At 35.5% G+C, this 16,923-nt stretch overlaps 2 protein-coding genes across 2 annotated transcripts; both read left to right on the forward strand.

Annotated features, from left to right (window-relative positions):
* The first annotated feature begins 6,428 nt into the window (after positions 1-6,428).
* LOC107472812 (BTB/POZ domain-containing protein At5g66560) lies at positions 6,429-9,003 on the forward strand. Its single transcript, XM_016092368.3, has 4 exons — positions 6,429-6,577; positions 6,661-6,730; positions 6,814-8,106; positions 8,267-9,003. Exons 1-4 carry the CDS (start codon positions 6,537-6,539, stop codon positions 8,873-8,875), a joined length of 2,013 nt encoding a protein of 670 aa, XP_015947854.1. The 5' UTR covers positions 6,429-6,536; the 3' UTR covers positions 8,876-9,003.
* A 923-nt stretch (positions 9,004-9,926) lies between these two features.
* Positions 9,927-10,427, forward strand: LOC107485184 (uncharacterized). Its single transcript, XM_016105730.1, has 2 exons — positions 9,927-10,023; positions 10,141-10,427. The coding sequence occupies exons 1-2, from the start codon at positions 9,927-9,929 to the stop codon at positions 10,425-10,427; spliced, it is 384 nt and encodes a 127-aa protein (XP_015961216.1).
* The last annotated feature ends 6,496 nt before the right edge of the window (positions 10,428-16,923 follow it).

Below are 16,923 nucleotides of genomic sequence, written 5' to 3' on the forward strand. Positions count from 1 at the left end.
CCATTTTAGAACTTTGTTAGTTTATTATTGGGCCTTATTTAATTCCAATAATCTTCTGCATAATAAACAAACTAATCACCTACATAATTGAGTTTTTAATCCAATAATAATATTTAGTCATCATCACTTAATTTATTATTTTTCTAAACTTAACAATCTCCTCTTGATAACAAATATTATAAAATAAATTTGTAAATAAAAGAAATAAGAAGAGTTTAATAAATTTTCCTTTGATGTTTCAATTTTCAAGTTGAACTCTCCCTTTTTTTTTTATTTTAAAAGCTCCCTGAATGTGAGCTTTTTCTTAACTTGTGATAATTATTTAAGCAATTTCCATACAAAAAATAAATTCACAGATAAAGTTAATTATCCAAAACAATGCAACTAGCCATCTCTTTTGAACCAGCTCAATAGCTTGTTTGTCAGAAAATGTTACAAAATTTTTTAGTTCTCAAAAATAATTATTCAGCATCAATCAATCATAAAGCAAATATCAATAAGAATAATGATCAAAAGTATTTTAATTAAATTTCACAATCAGAGCATTAAATTTCACAATCAGAATTACAATAATTCAATATTTTCAAAACAGCAACCTCAACCAATTAGTATCAAATAATTCACAAATAATTCATACTAAAAACTACCGTACTAATTGTTCATTAATTAAACATCCTAACAATTTATTTTACTCACTCCCTCTTTTATTATCAAGGAGGAGTAGTATTTTCTGTACAAAAGTTTTGTTAAGCATCAAAAAGTGTATAAATTCAAGTTAAAAACCTACGAGTAACTATTACAGTTATTCAAAACAAACAAGAAAGTATGAAAGTAATATAATGGAAACATTAGACAATAATTTTTTAGAATTAACATCATCAGCAGCATTTGACAAGGAGCTAGACATTAAATTTATCATCCGTCGTTCTTAATATATTTTATTTTTTCTCAGACATCATTTAGTCATCTTCTAATGATTCAACGTACTTGAAAAGTACTTCAATTCTGCTTTGAGAAATTCTTAAAGAGCTTTCATTTTGAATTGCAAGTCTCCTAACTTGTTCGCTAGAGTTAATCATATGCTTGGTCAAGTTCACAAATTCCTGTAGTAGAACATCTTTCACAATTCCATTGACCAAGTATTTATTAGAAGTTGATGTACCAGCAGCAGATAGAGGAGGGTTACTTTTATCTTCTTCTTTCGTAACTGTATTTCTGGCAGCCTTAGTCTCTGTTTTCTTGTCTGTTTGACTAGCTAGTAATTTGTCCAAGTTTTCGAAACTTTGAGCAAATTCAGCTATGTCTTAATTTAAACCTCTAATCACTTTGTGCAATCTCTCATCTTCATCAATTTGGTCCTGTAAATTAATAACTAAATGCTTTCCTTTAAGTTTTTCAATTTCAGTTTTAAGCCTCTTATTTTCTTCAAGTAAATCTACTGCATTTTTGGCTTTACTTAATTTTTCTTTGAGGTATGTATTTTCAATTTTTAAAGACTCAATATTACTTCAAGGTCATGACATCTATCCAAACCATTTCTAATGTGTTCAGTTAATTCATCAATCATTTGACATATTTCATCATTAGTTAGGATAGGATGATCTACCTCATCAGTTAGTTCTCGGTCAGTCATGAAGTAAGCATGAGCTTCATGTTCAGATTCTTCTTCTTTTTCAGAATCGTTCTCCAAGTCCTTCCAAGATGCCATCGGAACATTTTTCTTGTCCTTCCTAGTTCTGTCTTCTTTCTTGAACTTGGGACCGTCATACTTGTAATGGACGGTCTCCTTGCAGTGATGACATATTATTTTGCTGAGGTCTCTCATTTGTTCTTTTGAGCTCGATCCTTTACTTCTTCTCTTGCTTCTCATAAGTCTCCTTAGCCTCCTATCAAAAAATACAATTTCGTCATTTAATAAATCATCATTGAAATTATCTTCTAATGATTCAACATTAAATTTCAAATCACTCCTTTCTTTTTTTTTTCATCACAGTTTAGGTATGTGATTTTATATGCAAGGAGTTTTTTACTCAAGTCATGATAAGACATTTGTTTTAATTTACCACTATCAGTAATGACTGTAGCTTTAGTTTTTCATTTTTTTTAAGGCTTCTTAATATTTTTCTCATTAGCACTTATTCGGTGTGACTCATCCCCATAGTATCCAAATTATTGATGATGATCGAGAATCTCTTGAATATTTCATCAATGATTTCTCTTTTTTTTTATAGCAAACATCTCATATTCTTTTTTCAGCATGTCGATCCTTGTTTTCTTCACTTGTTCAATGCTCTCATAAGTGACTTAGATTTTATCCCAAATCTGTTTTACTATTTTGCACCTTGATACCTTCTGGTACTCCTTAAAACTAATTGAGCAGTGGATCATGTTGATTGCTTTGGCATTTAACTCCACCTTGTTCTTGTCTTTATCAGTTTATTCAACTTCTTCTTTAGGTGTCACCACTCCTTCTGCACTTATTTTTGTTAGAATCTATGGATCGTTCATGTGATATTCCAGATATTATAGTCAACAGATTGGATAAATATCCGCATTCTTTCCTTCTAGGAGTTGTAGTTCTTGCCGTTGAAGAAGGGAGGTCTGTTGTTAGACTGACCTTCAGTGAGTGTGTAAGCCACGACATTAGAACTTATGTTGTTGGCCATTCGGATCTTTTTTCTAAGCTGTGAAGCTTGATCTCGTGAGACTAGACTCTGATACCAATTGAAGGTTTGTGAATAATTTAGAGAAGGGGGTTGAATCTATGGCCTCATTTTTTTAATCCTTTTAGCTTTTTACTTCTGATTGGAATTGAAACTTAGTTGTTGATGCATCTGTTAAGATGAAATTTAAGAGACAATTTTATTTTGTCTCTTCACGAAGCGTTCAAAAACAGAGCAACAAGTTACTTTCAGATAGCTGTGACTTTTGAGAAATATACAGTGTAGGAGACATTTTTATTTTGTCTCTTAACGAAGTGAAATAGAAGAAGAGTACAGAAGAGAAAATCACATATCCATGTATCCTAATTCAGCCATCATGTACAATGTGACCTATATCCAGTCTCCCTTACAACTATGGAGGAATTTTCACTATCTTTCACAAAGATTACAAAACACCAATTTTTCTAGAATTCAACCTAATCCTATCTGGAACAAACCCAACTTCTACCCAAACTAGATTTGACTATGTTCACTCCCTAGATTTTCAACCACTAAGTGCTTACCCAACTTAGCAACGAAAATTACGAAATCCCCTCAAGATCATGTGTACAAAACAGAAAAACACACAAAAGGGCTTTTACATAATTTTTTTATTTTTTTATATCTCTCTTTGTCTTTTCTCTCAATAATTTTTACTAATTCCTCACTTAATGTCTTTTTTTTTTCATTGAAAAGAAACAAGAAAAAAAAGATGAATATTGAAGAACAGAAAATTCAATGTAAAACTCTAAAGGAGAAAAAAGGGATAGCTTATTAGTTATGAGAACCTAAACAGTGTGCTCACTCCTTAAATCAATCTCTAGCTGTTTACTCATTTAATAGAGGAGTAAAGCTTCCAAAACTTGAAACTTGGCTAGCACTTTTAACTTTCTTTTTTCCTAAATATCACAACAACAGCAGTAGTGTAGAAGACAACAACAGCAATTAAAGCCAACATGCAATCAGACCTTGCTACTTCTCTTTTATTCTTTTTCAATGTTCTTCAAGAATCTTAATCGTATATCAAAATTTTGACTCCAAATTTGATTCTTGACCCTTGATATGTAGTAGAATTTCATAGCCTACGCTTTCTTCAATTTTTTAGTTTGGTGCTTGAGAGAGAATAGCATATTCAACAAGTTATTAATGAAGCACCAAGTTGAAAAAGGTTTTCTAATTTACCTCTTAATTTAATCTTAGCTTTCTAAACTCTAGATTTTGACTTGTTTGAATTTAGTAAACCCTTTTTTTCTTCTTTGATTTGAACCCTAATCAAACTTCCTCTTTTTTGCTTTCCTTTTGGAGCGTTTCAGGTGAACAAGAGAAGAGAAGAGAGAGAATGAGTTCGGTCACAAGCTTGGTTCATATGGAAATATGTTGCTTCTTTCCTTCTTGGATAGTAACATGCAACAAGTTTTTGAGCCATTAGTTAGTGAATGAGTGTTTATGGATCTGAACCATTTTAGGGCTTTGTTAGCTTGTTATTGGGCCTTATTTGATTCCAATAATCTTTTGCACAATTAACAAACTAATCACACAAATAATTAAATTTTTAACCCAAAAATAATGTTTATTCATCATCACTTCATTTATTATTTCTTTAAATTCAACATTATTCATATAATTTAATAAATAAATATATTTATTATTTAAATACGATGTTATATTAATAAAGGATAAAGTTGTCTATTATAAAATTTTAATTCATTTGATAAATATTCTAAACACTAGGATTCAATTCAATTATATAATTTTACTAATTTATTCCAAACGCTAAAATTCAATTCAATTTTGATTGAAATTCAATTCTTGGTAGAATTTAATTTAATTCTATACCATTAAAATTTTTTAAACCCTCTATAAAATAAATAATTTAGTGAGTAGATATGAAGATTTTACAATGAAGGAAGAAGAAAGTATAAATGACATTTTAACTAGGTTCATGAGTATAATAAACTCATTAATGTGTTATTTTAGTGTGAAATCAAGAATTTTTTTTTTGGAATTATTGAACAAATATTCCTCAGTCAAATTATCCATGATTGTATTATCCAGCCTAACTTTTCTATTATAAAAGCTGCATTAAATAAGTTATCCAAATTATTGTTGTCTTGATAAGTGTTTTTAGTCATTTGTCGAAATTCATTTTTGAGTAGTCATATAGTGATATAACACAATTTCTTTCTATACTAAATTAATGACCAGGTCTTATTTGCCATGGCCTTTTAAGATTTTCATTTTCTCTCACTTTCCAAGGGTGTAGAGATTACGGTCTCTGTTCTTGGACTGTTATCATGACAACTTGACATGTTTTATTTTCATTTTTCAAACGTCCCAAATTTGAAATCTTGAATTATACCCTTCATTCACTTTTAACTCGTGATTGGTATTATAATGTACCTTAGAACGGCTGTCTACACATTACAGGCAGCAATAAATTCTAAGAGAGGATGAATTGAGGGGGTAGATATGCTAACATAAATGAAGGCATGGTCACTACATTTTAAAATTTTCCTCTTGTCCAAAGTCACGATTCTCACGAACCAATCAAGGACCAGAGCTTGAAAGCTTCAGAAGATTGAAAATTAATAAAAGATCTCAACAAATTATGATTACCATCAACGTTCATATCAAGCAACTTGCTTTAAATGATGTGTACTACACGTTTGTATATATATGGCCACTTGATAAAGGAGCAATTTTTTGAACCAAAGCTACATGAAAGATTAATGAGCTGTTGGTGTTTGGTAGTGGTCACCGAATCAAATTTCCTATACCCAATGAGTCACTTTTTAACCTCTAAAAATAGATGTGTGCTGTGTTAGGTTTCCCAATATTGTAACAATCTTACTATGATCAATTCTTAGTTGACAGTTAAAAAGTGAACAGATCTTACTACTTACCAATTACAAGGGATTTAATATGCATAGTTGCATACTAGTACCTCAATTTTGTGATCTTGAAAAGGCTATTTATCACTACATTGATTAACAGAGACAGTTATCTCACCCGTTCAGCTTAATATAACGCTAGTGATTTATTAAATTACATAAACTGGGTCAACAAGTCAGCAAATGAGGATTCCACATATAAAATATAAGATAGGATTATTTACTTAAGTACAAGAACATTGTTGGCAAGCAATGAGATATGGGGTAATGGAGGATTATTGTCGGATTTCAAGAAAAAAATAATTCAAACTCTTTAGTGACTAGACACATCGGAGCAGTAGGTGAGACCAAGATTCTGATGTGTTTCATTCAAATAAAAGAGATAACAAGAAAGGGCAGAAGGTTTGGTAAAGGAAAGTTTTAAAAAATAAATAAAGGATCCAATATATAATCCCCTTTTGAGGAATTTGCTCAAGGTCCATTTGTCTGCTTTGAGTTTGTGGATTCCATTGATCTATTCTGTTTCGCGTCCTTTATTTAATTATTTATTTTCTTTTCTAAAAGTTTATCCGTTGTTTTCTCTCATAAAAACCTCAACGAAAAAGCACAAACAAACAATTTCTCTCATTCTCATTTTCATTGTTTTTCCAACTGGTAGTGCAAGTCAAGTCCACTTCATCCTCAGCAAAACGCACCAATTCTGGGTGTTCCCAAAATCCAGTCCCCACTTTCATGTTTCCTTTTTTTTTTAAATAATTCCACACACCCATACTCCAGTAATTTCTTACGCAATGAAACTTGCCAGTGTTTTCAAACTCCTGTCCCAAACCGAAAAATCATGTGCCCCCTTCGCATGGTCATGGATCTGAGTTTCCAGTAACCAAGCCTAAGAGTCTCCCAGAGATAGAATCATCGGATAAACAACTAACAGAAAAGAAAAAAAATGTTATCAGCAGAAAAGGGCAGCACAAAAGGACAAGCATGGTTAGAATTATAATACCTTTCTTTCTCCTATTTTGTTTCGTAAATTCATTCTCTTAGTAGATTTCACATACCTTACTTTACAGGTTCTGCACCACTGGATTGCCAAGCGACATTGTAGTAGAAGTGGATGACATGACCTTCCATCTTCACAAGGTAATCTTCTCATGTGCATACATTAACAACATTGTAGTTAAACTCTTTCTTTTCTTTATTTTTTTTTTCAATGCCAATTTCAGTTCCCTTTGATGTCAAAAAGTCGAAAGCTACACCAACTTATAACCCAGCAAGAAGCAATTTATTCCTCTGTCGCAAGAACCCAAACAAAAGATGAAGACGACTACGATGAAGACGAAATAGTGGAAGAACAATGTCACGTGACTTTCACGGGGTTTCCTGGTGGCTCAGAGGCGTTCGAGACGGCGGCAAAATTCTGTTATGGCGTGAAGATCGACCTGTCCCCTTCCAATGTGGCTTCACTCCGTTGCGCTGGCGAGTTTCTCGAGATGACGGAGGATTACTCGGAGGATAACCTGGTGTCCAAGACGGAGAGGTTTCTCTCTCAGCAGGTGCTCAAGAGCCTCAAGGACTCCGTCAAAACCCTAAAATCATGCGAGAGAATCGTACCTATGGCGGAAAACCTCGGCATCACGCAGCGCTGCATCGACGCCGTGGTTTCAAGAGCATCATCTTCGGATCCCACGCTGTTTGGATGGCCGGTAAGCGACGGAGTTGGCGAAGCCGCTCGTGGATCCGTGTCCAAACAGGTTCCACGGAACGGAATCGATGCTGTAGCTGGTGGGAGAAGGAAAGGCGGTTCTGGTGGAGGTGGTGCGGATTCGTGGTTCGAGGATCTCGCGGTTCTTTGTTTGCCGTTGTTCAAGCGGTTGATTGTTGCGATGAGAAGCGCGAATCTGACTCCTGAGATTATTGAGAGCTGTGTTATGTTCTATGCGAAGAGACACATTCCCGGCGTTTCGAGATCGAACCGGAAGCCGGTGCCATCATCGTTGACGGAGGCGGAGCAGAAGGAGCTTCTGGAAACGGTGGTTTCGTACCTTCCTTTGAAGAGGAGTTCGAGATTGCCGTCGGCGACGGCGACGAGGTTCCTGTTCAGGTTGCTCCGAACGGCAAACATACTGAACGCTTCGGAGGCTTGCAGAGACATGTTGGAGAAGAAGATAGGATTGCAGTTCGAAGAGGCCACACTCGATGACCTTCTCATACCGAGTTATTCGTACCTCAATGAAACGCTTTATGATGTGGAATGCGTAGAGAGGATCTTGAGTCACTTCTTGGATGGCTTGGAAGCGAGAATCGAAGCTGGAGAAATCGATGGTGGTGGTGAAGGCAGTGCCGCGAGGTCACCCGCGCTTATGCTTGTAGGAAAACTCTTCGACGGTTACCTTTCCGAGATAGCTTCGGACGCGAATCTCAAGGCTGAGAAATTCTACAACTTCGCGATCTCACTTCCGGATCAGGCCAGGCTATTGGACGACGGTCTCTACCGTGCCATTGATGTGTACCTCAAGGTATTGAACTTGGCATTCTGCTATAAAATTCAGTTTCAGATTTAGTGTCACTCAATTTTTAGGGGAAGGATTCGGTTTGATATTTCTATTTCTTCATTTGCTTATTCGGATTCGGATTCAGCTAAGGATAACGAAATTCGATTACTGTTTTGATTTTTAGGCACATCCATGGCTATCAGAATCGGTGAGGGAGAAGATTTGTGGATTGTTGGATTGCCAGAAACTCACACTCGAGGCGTGCACGCACGCGGCGCAGAACGAGAGACTCCCACTGCGAGCAATGGTTCAGGTGCTGTTCTTCGAGCAGCTTCAGCTACGGCACGCCGTCGCCGGAACACTGATAGCGGCGGAAGCGGCGACAGTGGAGCCGGGGAGGCTCTCCGCGGCGGCGCTGGAGAGAGAAGGGGAAGAGGAAGAGGGAGTGGAAACGATAGACTTAGAAGATGGGGGCTCACAGGTGCAGGAGGAGAGGAGTACGTGGCGGGCTGCTGTGAGGGAGAATCAGGTGCTGCGCCTCGACATGGATAGCATGAGGACGCGGGTGAATCAGCTAGAACGCGAGTGCTCCTCTATGAAGAGAGTGATCGAGAATATAGACAAGGCGGGCCCAAATGGAGGCGGAAATGGTGGTGGTTGGAGGGCGGCGCTGGGAAGGAAGTTCGGTTGCAAGTTCAAAACGCAGGTTTGCGATTCGCATGAGTCGACGGTGGTTGATGCACGCAAGGGACGCCACCAACAGCAGCAACAGCATCATCCCCATCATGAATAGGCAGCACGCTAAACTTGCTGTTTGGCTCGTCACGTGAGGATCTTATTGTTGGAGTAAATTTGATTTGATGGGATCCCCCTGTAATTTTGATTAATTAATATAAATAAACTTATCATATATTTGTTCCATTCTGTATAGTACACAGTTATGAGAATCGAATATATGGAGGTAAGCACTCGAATCTTAAAATGATCCATAAAATTAATAATTTTTTAAATTTGTCCGAAAAATTACCCTTATTTTTCATTCATTATAATTTTAAAACAACGTTATTTTGAACCAACAACAATAAAAAAAAAAAAAGACGTAACATAGACCCCCAATTCGAACGAAAAAATAAAAAAAGTGTAGCGTAGAAACCCCCTCCCTCCCAATTCCTTTCTGTTCCATTCCCATTCTCATCCCCAACCTTCTTCTTTCCCTTCTCCTTCTCCTTCTCCTTTTCCTTCTCCATCCCTATTCTCTTTTCTTTCTCCTCCTCTTTCTCCATCTCCTTCTCCTTCCCTTAGCGTAGAATCACTCTCTTCCCAATTCCTAATCTGTTCCATCCCCAACCTTTTTCTTTTCCTTCCCCTTCTCCATCCCCAACCCCTTCTCTTTTCTCTTCTCTTTCTACTTTTCCAACCTTCTCCTTTCCCTTTCATATAATCATATATATCTTTTGGTTGTTGTTGTTAACGCCGCTAGATGAGAAGGTGAAGATGAAAGAAGAGGAAGAATTAGAGGCCGGTGATTGTTGGTGCTGCGCGGCGAAGGTTAAGCGATGGACAATGTGAGAGTGGAAAGAATAGTGTTCAAGATTTTATTGATTTCATAAATTTTGTTAATAAATTTGCTATTTCTTTTTGGTTTGCAGTGATGGTTGTTGATAGTAAAAAATTTTAAAAGAATTTTCGGTCTGAGACCCTAGATGGCGAAAGTACAGTAGCCGAAAGTATCACTAGTTTACGCTCTGACGCGAGTAGCATGGGGCACATAAAATCCCAGATGAGTTGAATGTTTTGAAAATGAAACTAGTTGCATGACCCGTTTAATTAGAAGAGGAAGGAGAATGGGAAGGAGAAGGAGATGGAGAAGGAGACGGGTAGGGGTGGAAACAGGCCAGGCCAGGCCAGGCTTTGCTCTTAACAGGCCTGGCCTGTCATACAGTTGATTGGCCTGAGCCTGCCTGACAGGCCTATAAGGCTAATTAGTAAGCCTGGACCTGGCCTATTAATGTATTAAGGCTTTTAAAAGAGCCTGGACCTGTACTTATTTTATAACAGGTCAGGCCAGACCAGGCCAAACACAGGCCAGGCTGCAGGCCCCTGGCAGGCCGCCTGGCCTTTTTCCACCCCTAGAGATGGGGAAGGGGAATGGGAAGGGGAAGGGGAAGGTTGGGGATGGGGATGAAACATTAAGAATTGGAAGGGAAGGAGAAGGAGAAGGAGATGGAGAAGGAGATGGGGATGGGGATGGGGATGGGGATGGGGATGGAGAAGGGGAAGGGAAAGGGAAAGGGAAAGGGAAAGGGAAAGGGGAAGGGGAAGGTTGGGGATGGGGATGGGGATGAAACAGATTGGGAATTGGGAGGGGGAGGGGCTGGTTCTGCGCTACACTTTCTTTTTTTTTGTTCAAATTGGAGGGTCTACGCTACGCTTTTTTGTTCAAAATGACGTCGTTTTAAGGTTCTGATGAACAGAAAATGTTTCAAGCAGAAAATGTTTCAAGCACTACTATGAGTTTTGGAGTACAATTTCGAGGACGAATTTAAGGAATTATTAATTTCAGGGATCACTTTGAGATTCGAGTTAAAGTTCAAAGACTACTTTAAGACTTAACTCGAATCTACGATCAAACTATCAGATTATTAGGTGATTAAACTATTAGATTATTAGATCGCTGAATCATTAGTTCAATTAAAATTTGGGTCATTAGTTGATTCGATTTTATATAAATAAAATATATAAAATAATAAAATTTAAAATATATATTTTTATTAATATTTTAATTAAAATTAAATTTAAAATTAAAAAAACTAATAATATTGATAATCTAATCGGTACACATTTTTACTAATATTAATACATCACTTAATTAATACAAAGTGTATCATCTAACCATAATATATGTGATTTTAATACTAATATCAAAATAGATAATCTTAATCACAACACTAGCATTAAAATAAATCAAATAAATTAATAATTTTTTAATAAAATTTATATTTCTATTAATAATGATACATTATTAAAAATAGGGTTTAACTAATATGTGTCTTAAGATGGTTAAGAGTACAATAATAAGCTTATTACTAGTGAAAATTTTTAAATGTTTGTATTTAATGAATATGAAATAAATGCATTAAAAACTTAAATTGTTTATGTTTTTAATCAAAAAATTATTTTGTAATATTAATATATGTTCTTAGGACACATAATAAATCCTTAAAAATACAATTAATTTAAAAAATAGAGAATATAAAATTAAAATTAAATTAGATATCTATAAAATTATTTAATTCAAGGTTTACTAAATTAAATTAGCTTATTATCAGCGGTCTTACTTAATCTTAACTAAATTTTGTGCTGTTATGCTCTAATTTACTCCTTTTTCTAGAACTTTTTTACTCTCTAAAGACTCTGCTAAATTCATGAGAGTTTGTTATCTGCTTTTACTTCTAAGAATAATGAGTATCTAAAGTACTTATTTTTATGGATTTTGTAAAAGAGTGTGTGAGTGCTTGTGAGAAGCTCTCAATCCTGTTTGTCTAGTATTGCCAAGTTGAAAGTTTTGAGATCTTTGAAACTCAATTCTTATATTTTTTTATCTCGGCTCATGATATTTCAGCTTACCCAGTATATTTTCTTTTTATTAGTTTTTTTGTTGAATAAATCCCCAAAATGATCCTCGAGATTGGGTTCGTGCACCAATGTTGCCCCTCAGTTCCTAAATACTCTAAATGCACCCTCCAATTTGAGCTCCGTGCGAAATCCTGGTCCTTCCACTCAATTCCGGCATGACTCAGCAGCTAGAGCGTTGAGCTGGCGGTTCCACCACCTCCACGTAGGCTTCATCACCCTCCACCATCTCCATTATTCCTCCAATTCTCCCAACGGAGCCATTACCCTTCTCTTTTATTCTAATCTTCCTTTCTCTTTCTCCCTTCCTCAAGCATTGTAGCCCTTTCCATTGGTCTAAGGCTGAACCACCACCGCGAGCCACCATAGCCTCCATCATTTGCGACCACTGCGTCCAACCTCCTCCCTCTATCCTCTCCTTCCCCATCAGGTCCAGAGTCGTCGAGCTTTCTTCCTGGCGAACCACTTCCGTCGGGCCCGAGTTTACTATCGCCGCCAATCTGCCATCTTCATCACCCTCTTCCACGCACCGAACCCTAGTCCTATCGCAGCTTCCAGCATCTCCGTTGCCACCACCATCACCTCCGCGGCCTTTACCCAACACCGCCACATCTTCCTCCCCCATTTCCTCTTCTCAGCTAAAGAGTCAGGTACCTTCATCTTTGTTCCTCATCACCGAACTACTGCTACCGCAATAGCCGCTGCAACCACTACTCTGCCGGTGTCCTCCCCTCATCTGCTTCTCCTTGTCATTTCCATCACCTATGATGACTAACCCTCCTCTCCTTCCTCACGTTTCAGTTTGCCTTCTTTTCCTGTCTGACCACCTCCAACTTCCGCTATTAGTTTAGGTTTATTTAGAATTTAGTTTTAAGCTTAGTTTAGTTTAATTATATGTTTTAATTGATTTTAGGTGGTTATGATAGGTTAATTTAGTTTGTTGGATTCTGATTGTTGCTGAAAGTATATGGAAATATTCTCCAAGCTTGAGGAAGAAGAGAAAAGAAGAGAGAAAAAATAAAAGAGAAAGGGTTGCGGCGGTAGTTCTGAGGTAGTGATCTGAAGGCTGGTGAACTGAGAAAAGGAAATGACTGAAATGCTTGAGGAAGGGAGAAAGGAAAGGAGGATTGGAAGAAGAGAGAAGGGTAGTGGCTCAGTTGGGAGGAGAGGAGGAACGATGGTGATGGTGGAGGGTGATGAAGCCCATGTGGAGGTGGTGGAACCACCAGCTCAGCGCTCAGGCTGCTGAGTCATGTCCGAATTGGGTGGAAGGACCAGGATTTCGCACGGAGCTCAAATTGGAGGTGCATTTAGAGCATTTAAAAACTGAGGGACAATATTGATGCACGGGTCCAATCTGGAGAACCATTTTGGGAATTTACTCGTTTTTTGTTCCCACAAAAATTGCATATCGTCCTATGTAATTTTTTCAATAGTGAATCGGATAATTTGAAGCAACTTAAAGTATATTCTAAAATTACTGATCCTACTGCCTTTACAAATTTATAAGTTGAATAGTTGATCATTTAACATAACATGATTCTCATTAAAAATGACAATGGTAACTACTTTTTAGTAGTTACTGCAACGTTAAAATATATAATTTTCTACTTTTTAAACATATTAATTAATTTACTAAATTAGAGGAATGGATATTCTTAATTGTTAAAAAGAAAATTGAAAGAGGAAATGTAATTTCTAATCTTTTATTGTTCTCTCTCTCATATTTTTTCTTAGTTCCACTTATAAAATTAATGGTGAGAAATTATACTTTATTTCTTCAATTGTTAAAAAAAATTGAGAAGATCTGTTCCCTAAATTAGAGAAAAATAGTTCAACACAAAACAGTTGTGTTTTGGAAGAGGCTTGGGAGTGGTTTACCTTGAACTGTTTAGTCGCTGAAATCGCTTTTTAATTGCAAAGGCTAATTGTTGAAATCGCATTTTAATTAGTTTTTAAAAGAGAAATATTAGGCGATTAATGGTTTACGTTGTTTGCTTTACATTTAAACATTAGCTGACTCTCATTTTTTATTTTTTACACTAAAAATATTGATCCCTTGGTATTTTTCTTTTTAAAAAACTATGCATTATTTTAATTTTATAATATTATTGTTTATACTCTGACCGATGATTCAACCAAACCCAAATTGAATAAAGTCCAATCTGCAGATGTTATTTGGACTAATATCTATCCGATCTCATAAAAATCGGTCATAACGACATGAATTTAGCCCTACTTATCTAAATAAGTAACTGATTTCTAGCATCTCTCTTATTAATTTAGAAGGGAGATCTCAACAAATTTCCTACCAAAAACGAATAATCAATCCACCTTTAAAGGTGTGACTACTCAAAAGGTGGTTATTGACTCTATGTCTACACTTATAAATATCTTAACAACTTCAGGTATAATTCGAACTCTAATCTACAAAAAATCTGCCTAAAATCCTTGCTAACTTAAATATCAGAGTTCATTGCAGGTACCATCCCTACCTCCTCACGAGGAACTCGAACGACAGCACCTCAACACCAGAAGACATCGAACGCTACCACAAAAGGAGTCTAGACCTCACGTTCAAGCCCAAACTCATCTGTTTCAGATGATCATCGGAACATTGGCTCCGTTACTGGGGACCTGGTATTCAACATCGCACGATGGCAGACAACATTCCGAAAGATGGATACACGACTTCCGATTCTGAAGCCCAAGAAGAAAAGCAATATAACGATGAGCGAGCATTAGTCATACCTCCCCAAGTCGATAAAGAAAAATGTGTTGCCAAAGACGCACATCCGTCAAACCCAGAAGGAAACAGGATAAGCTCAAAAGTTCATCGACTTGAAGGGTCCGGGTCAAGAGATCTCACAAAAACATGGGACTCATCCACGAACATCAAAGTCGGATGGAACAAATCGAATAGGAGCTAGAGAGACAACGAGAATCTGAAAGATCCCTGAGAAGGGAGGTATAACGGCGAAGGAAATTAGAAGAAAACTCTTGAAAATAGAATCCGACTTAAAGAATAGGAGAACCCGAGCTGACCGAGAAGAAATGCCTCTAGCAGGGGAAGATCCATTCATAGAATAAATCATGCAAGTCAAAGTTCCTCGAAACTTTAAAAGCCCAGACATAGACCTCTATGACGAAACGACCGATCTAAGACATCATTTGGGTAATTTCAAAAGTCGTATGTATTTGACAGACGGGTCGGATGCAACTCGCTGCAAAGCTTTTCTAGCAAAGTTAACCAAGGTAGCAATGAAATGGTTCGATAGTCTACCACCCAAATCGGTAGACTTGAAGGTATCACACCTATACTTCGCTATAAGTTTTCCTTGTTGACATCTATCGAAAGATTCGTCACACAAAAGATTCCACATCCTAAACCAATCAAAAACAAAAAAGGCAGAAGTCGATCAAAATACTACAAATACCATAAAATCTATGGCCATTCTACCAATGATTGCTATTATTTAAAAAGTGCGTTCAACAAATTGACTAGAGAAGGTGAGTTGGATAGATATTTAGCAGAAATGTATATTTTTTCTATTTAAAAAATATGGCCAACAAAGAGAAAAAATATTTATTCGTAAATAGGAATTGCAAATATTACCCCACTTTCTCATAGGAAACTTGAACAGTGACACCTTGATACTAAAAAATGTCAAACACTACCTTAAAAAGAGTTTGGACCTCATGTTTAAATCCAAACTCACATGTTTAAGATAACCTTAAAAACAATTATTTATTTAAATGTTGTTAAAATATCTCATTTTTCTTATATTATTGGTCTTAAAAAAACCACTTAAGTAAATCTGCTCTCTTTTCATGTTCTTTATAAAATAAAGACTAAAGATATAGAATCGTTAACATTTTCTTTAAAAAACTATTGGTCACTTAAATTTTATATTATAGAATTATAAAAGATTTAAAATCAATTATATATGCACTTTAATTAGGAGGTTTTTTTTGGTTGAATTTTTTTTAGAAGTGAAAAAAAATTAAAATTTAGTTAGAATACAAAAGAAAAAATAAAATGTCGAAATATTTGATTTAAAAATAATCCTAATTAACTTTTTTTCCGCACAATACAGTTAATACTTCTCTCTATGCCAATTCCTTTAAATGAATAACCTAAGTTTTGAAATCCGAATCAGTTATCCAACCACTCTAATTGCTAGTTCACTAATTCAGTCGTGAACTTGTGATTCAACTAAAATAACATATAAAATTATAAATATACACAAAAATATAAATATATTTGATTATAAATTCTAAAAATATACTATTAAAAATATAGTACCAAACAACCAACTAAAATTTTATAATCTTATATAAGTAAAAGAGTCAAATACAAAAGAAAACAATTAAATATTAAAGATCAACATCAAAATTTATATCTGTATAAAATTTATGATACTATATATTATATGTTATTGAATAACAAACAATAAGTACCACACACAAAAAAATAATCAGTATAATTATATCTTATTCCAAGGTTTTTTTATTTAAAAAATATATTTTACATCTTTTACTTTTTAATATATATATATATGTATTTTTAAATTAGATGTATTATATTGATAATATCTTAAAGATAGATGCAATTTGTCACAAAAAAATAAATATTGACAACAAATCTTGTGAATAATAATAAAAGCTTTGTTTGTAGGCCAAAGCTCAAATGCCAATGAATTATAACATATTTTTAATAAACCATAATTATCAAAATCAGCTCAATTTGGTTGGTTCAATCAAAATCCTAATTATCCAATTATTTGGTTGGATCGAGTCATTTGTTGGATCATCTAAGTATTAAACTCGTAGAAAACTAGGTCGATTCAATCAGTTTTTAGCTAAATTGGTGACCTGATCAATTTATATTTACCCAAACCAAAGCATGCTTAAATTTTGTTTAAAAAAATTTGAAAATGGTGTCGTTTCCAGGTAAACCCCCAACTCCCTAATGCCCTAATCTAATGCTGATCACCCACAACCCTCAACGTCTCTCTTCTCTCTCGTCTCTTTCTCGTCACTCTCTCCCTTAAGCTCAAGTTCTATCACAGTCTCATCTCTCTCACTATGGCTCTCACACTCAAGCTCTCAGGTTTCTGGTCTCTCTCAGTACTTCGGTCTCGCACCTGATTGTCGTTGTCACTCTCTACGTCGTCACTGTCTCGCACTCAGTCACATGCATTTCCC

Source organism: Arachis duranensis, chromosome 1, assembly GCF_000817695.3.
Source record: "Arachis duranensis cultivar V14167 chromosome 1, aradu.V14167.gnm2.J7QH, whole genome shotgun sequence".
NCBI classification, from domain to species: Eukaryota; Viridiplantae; Streptophyta; class Magnoliopsida; order Fabales; family Fabaceae; genus Arachis; species Arachis duranensis.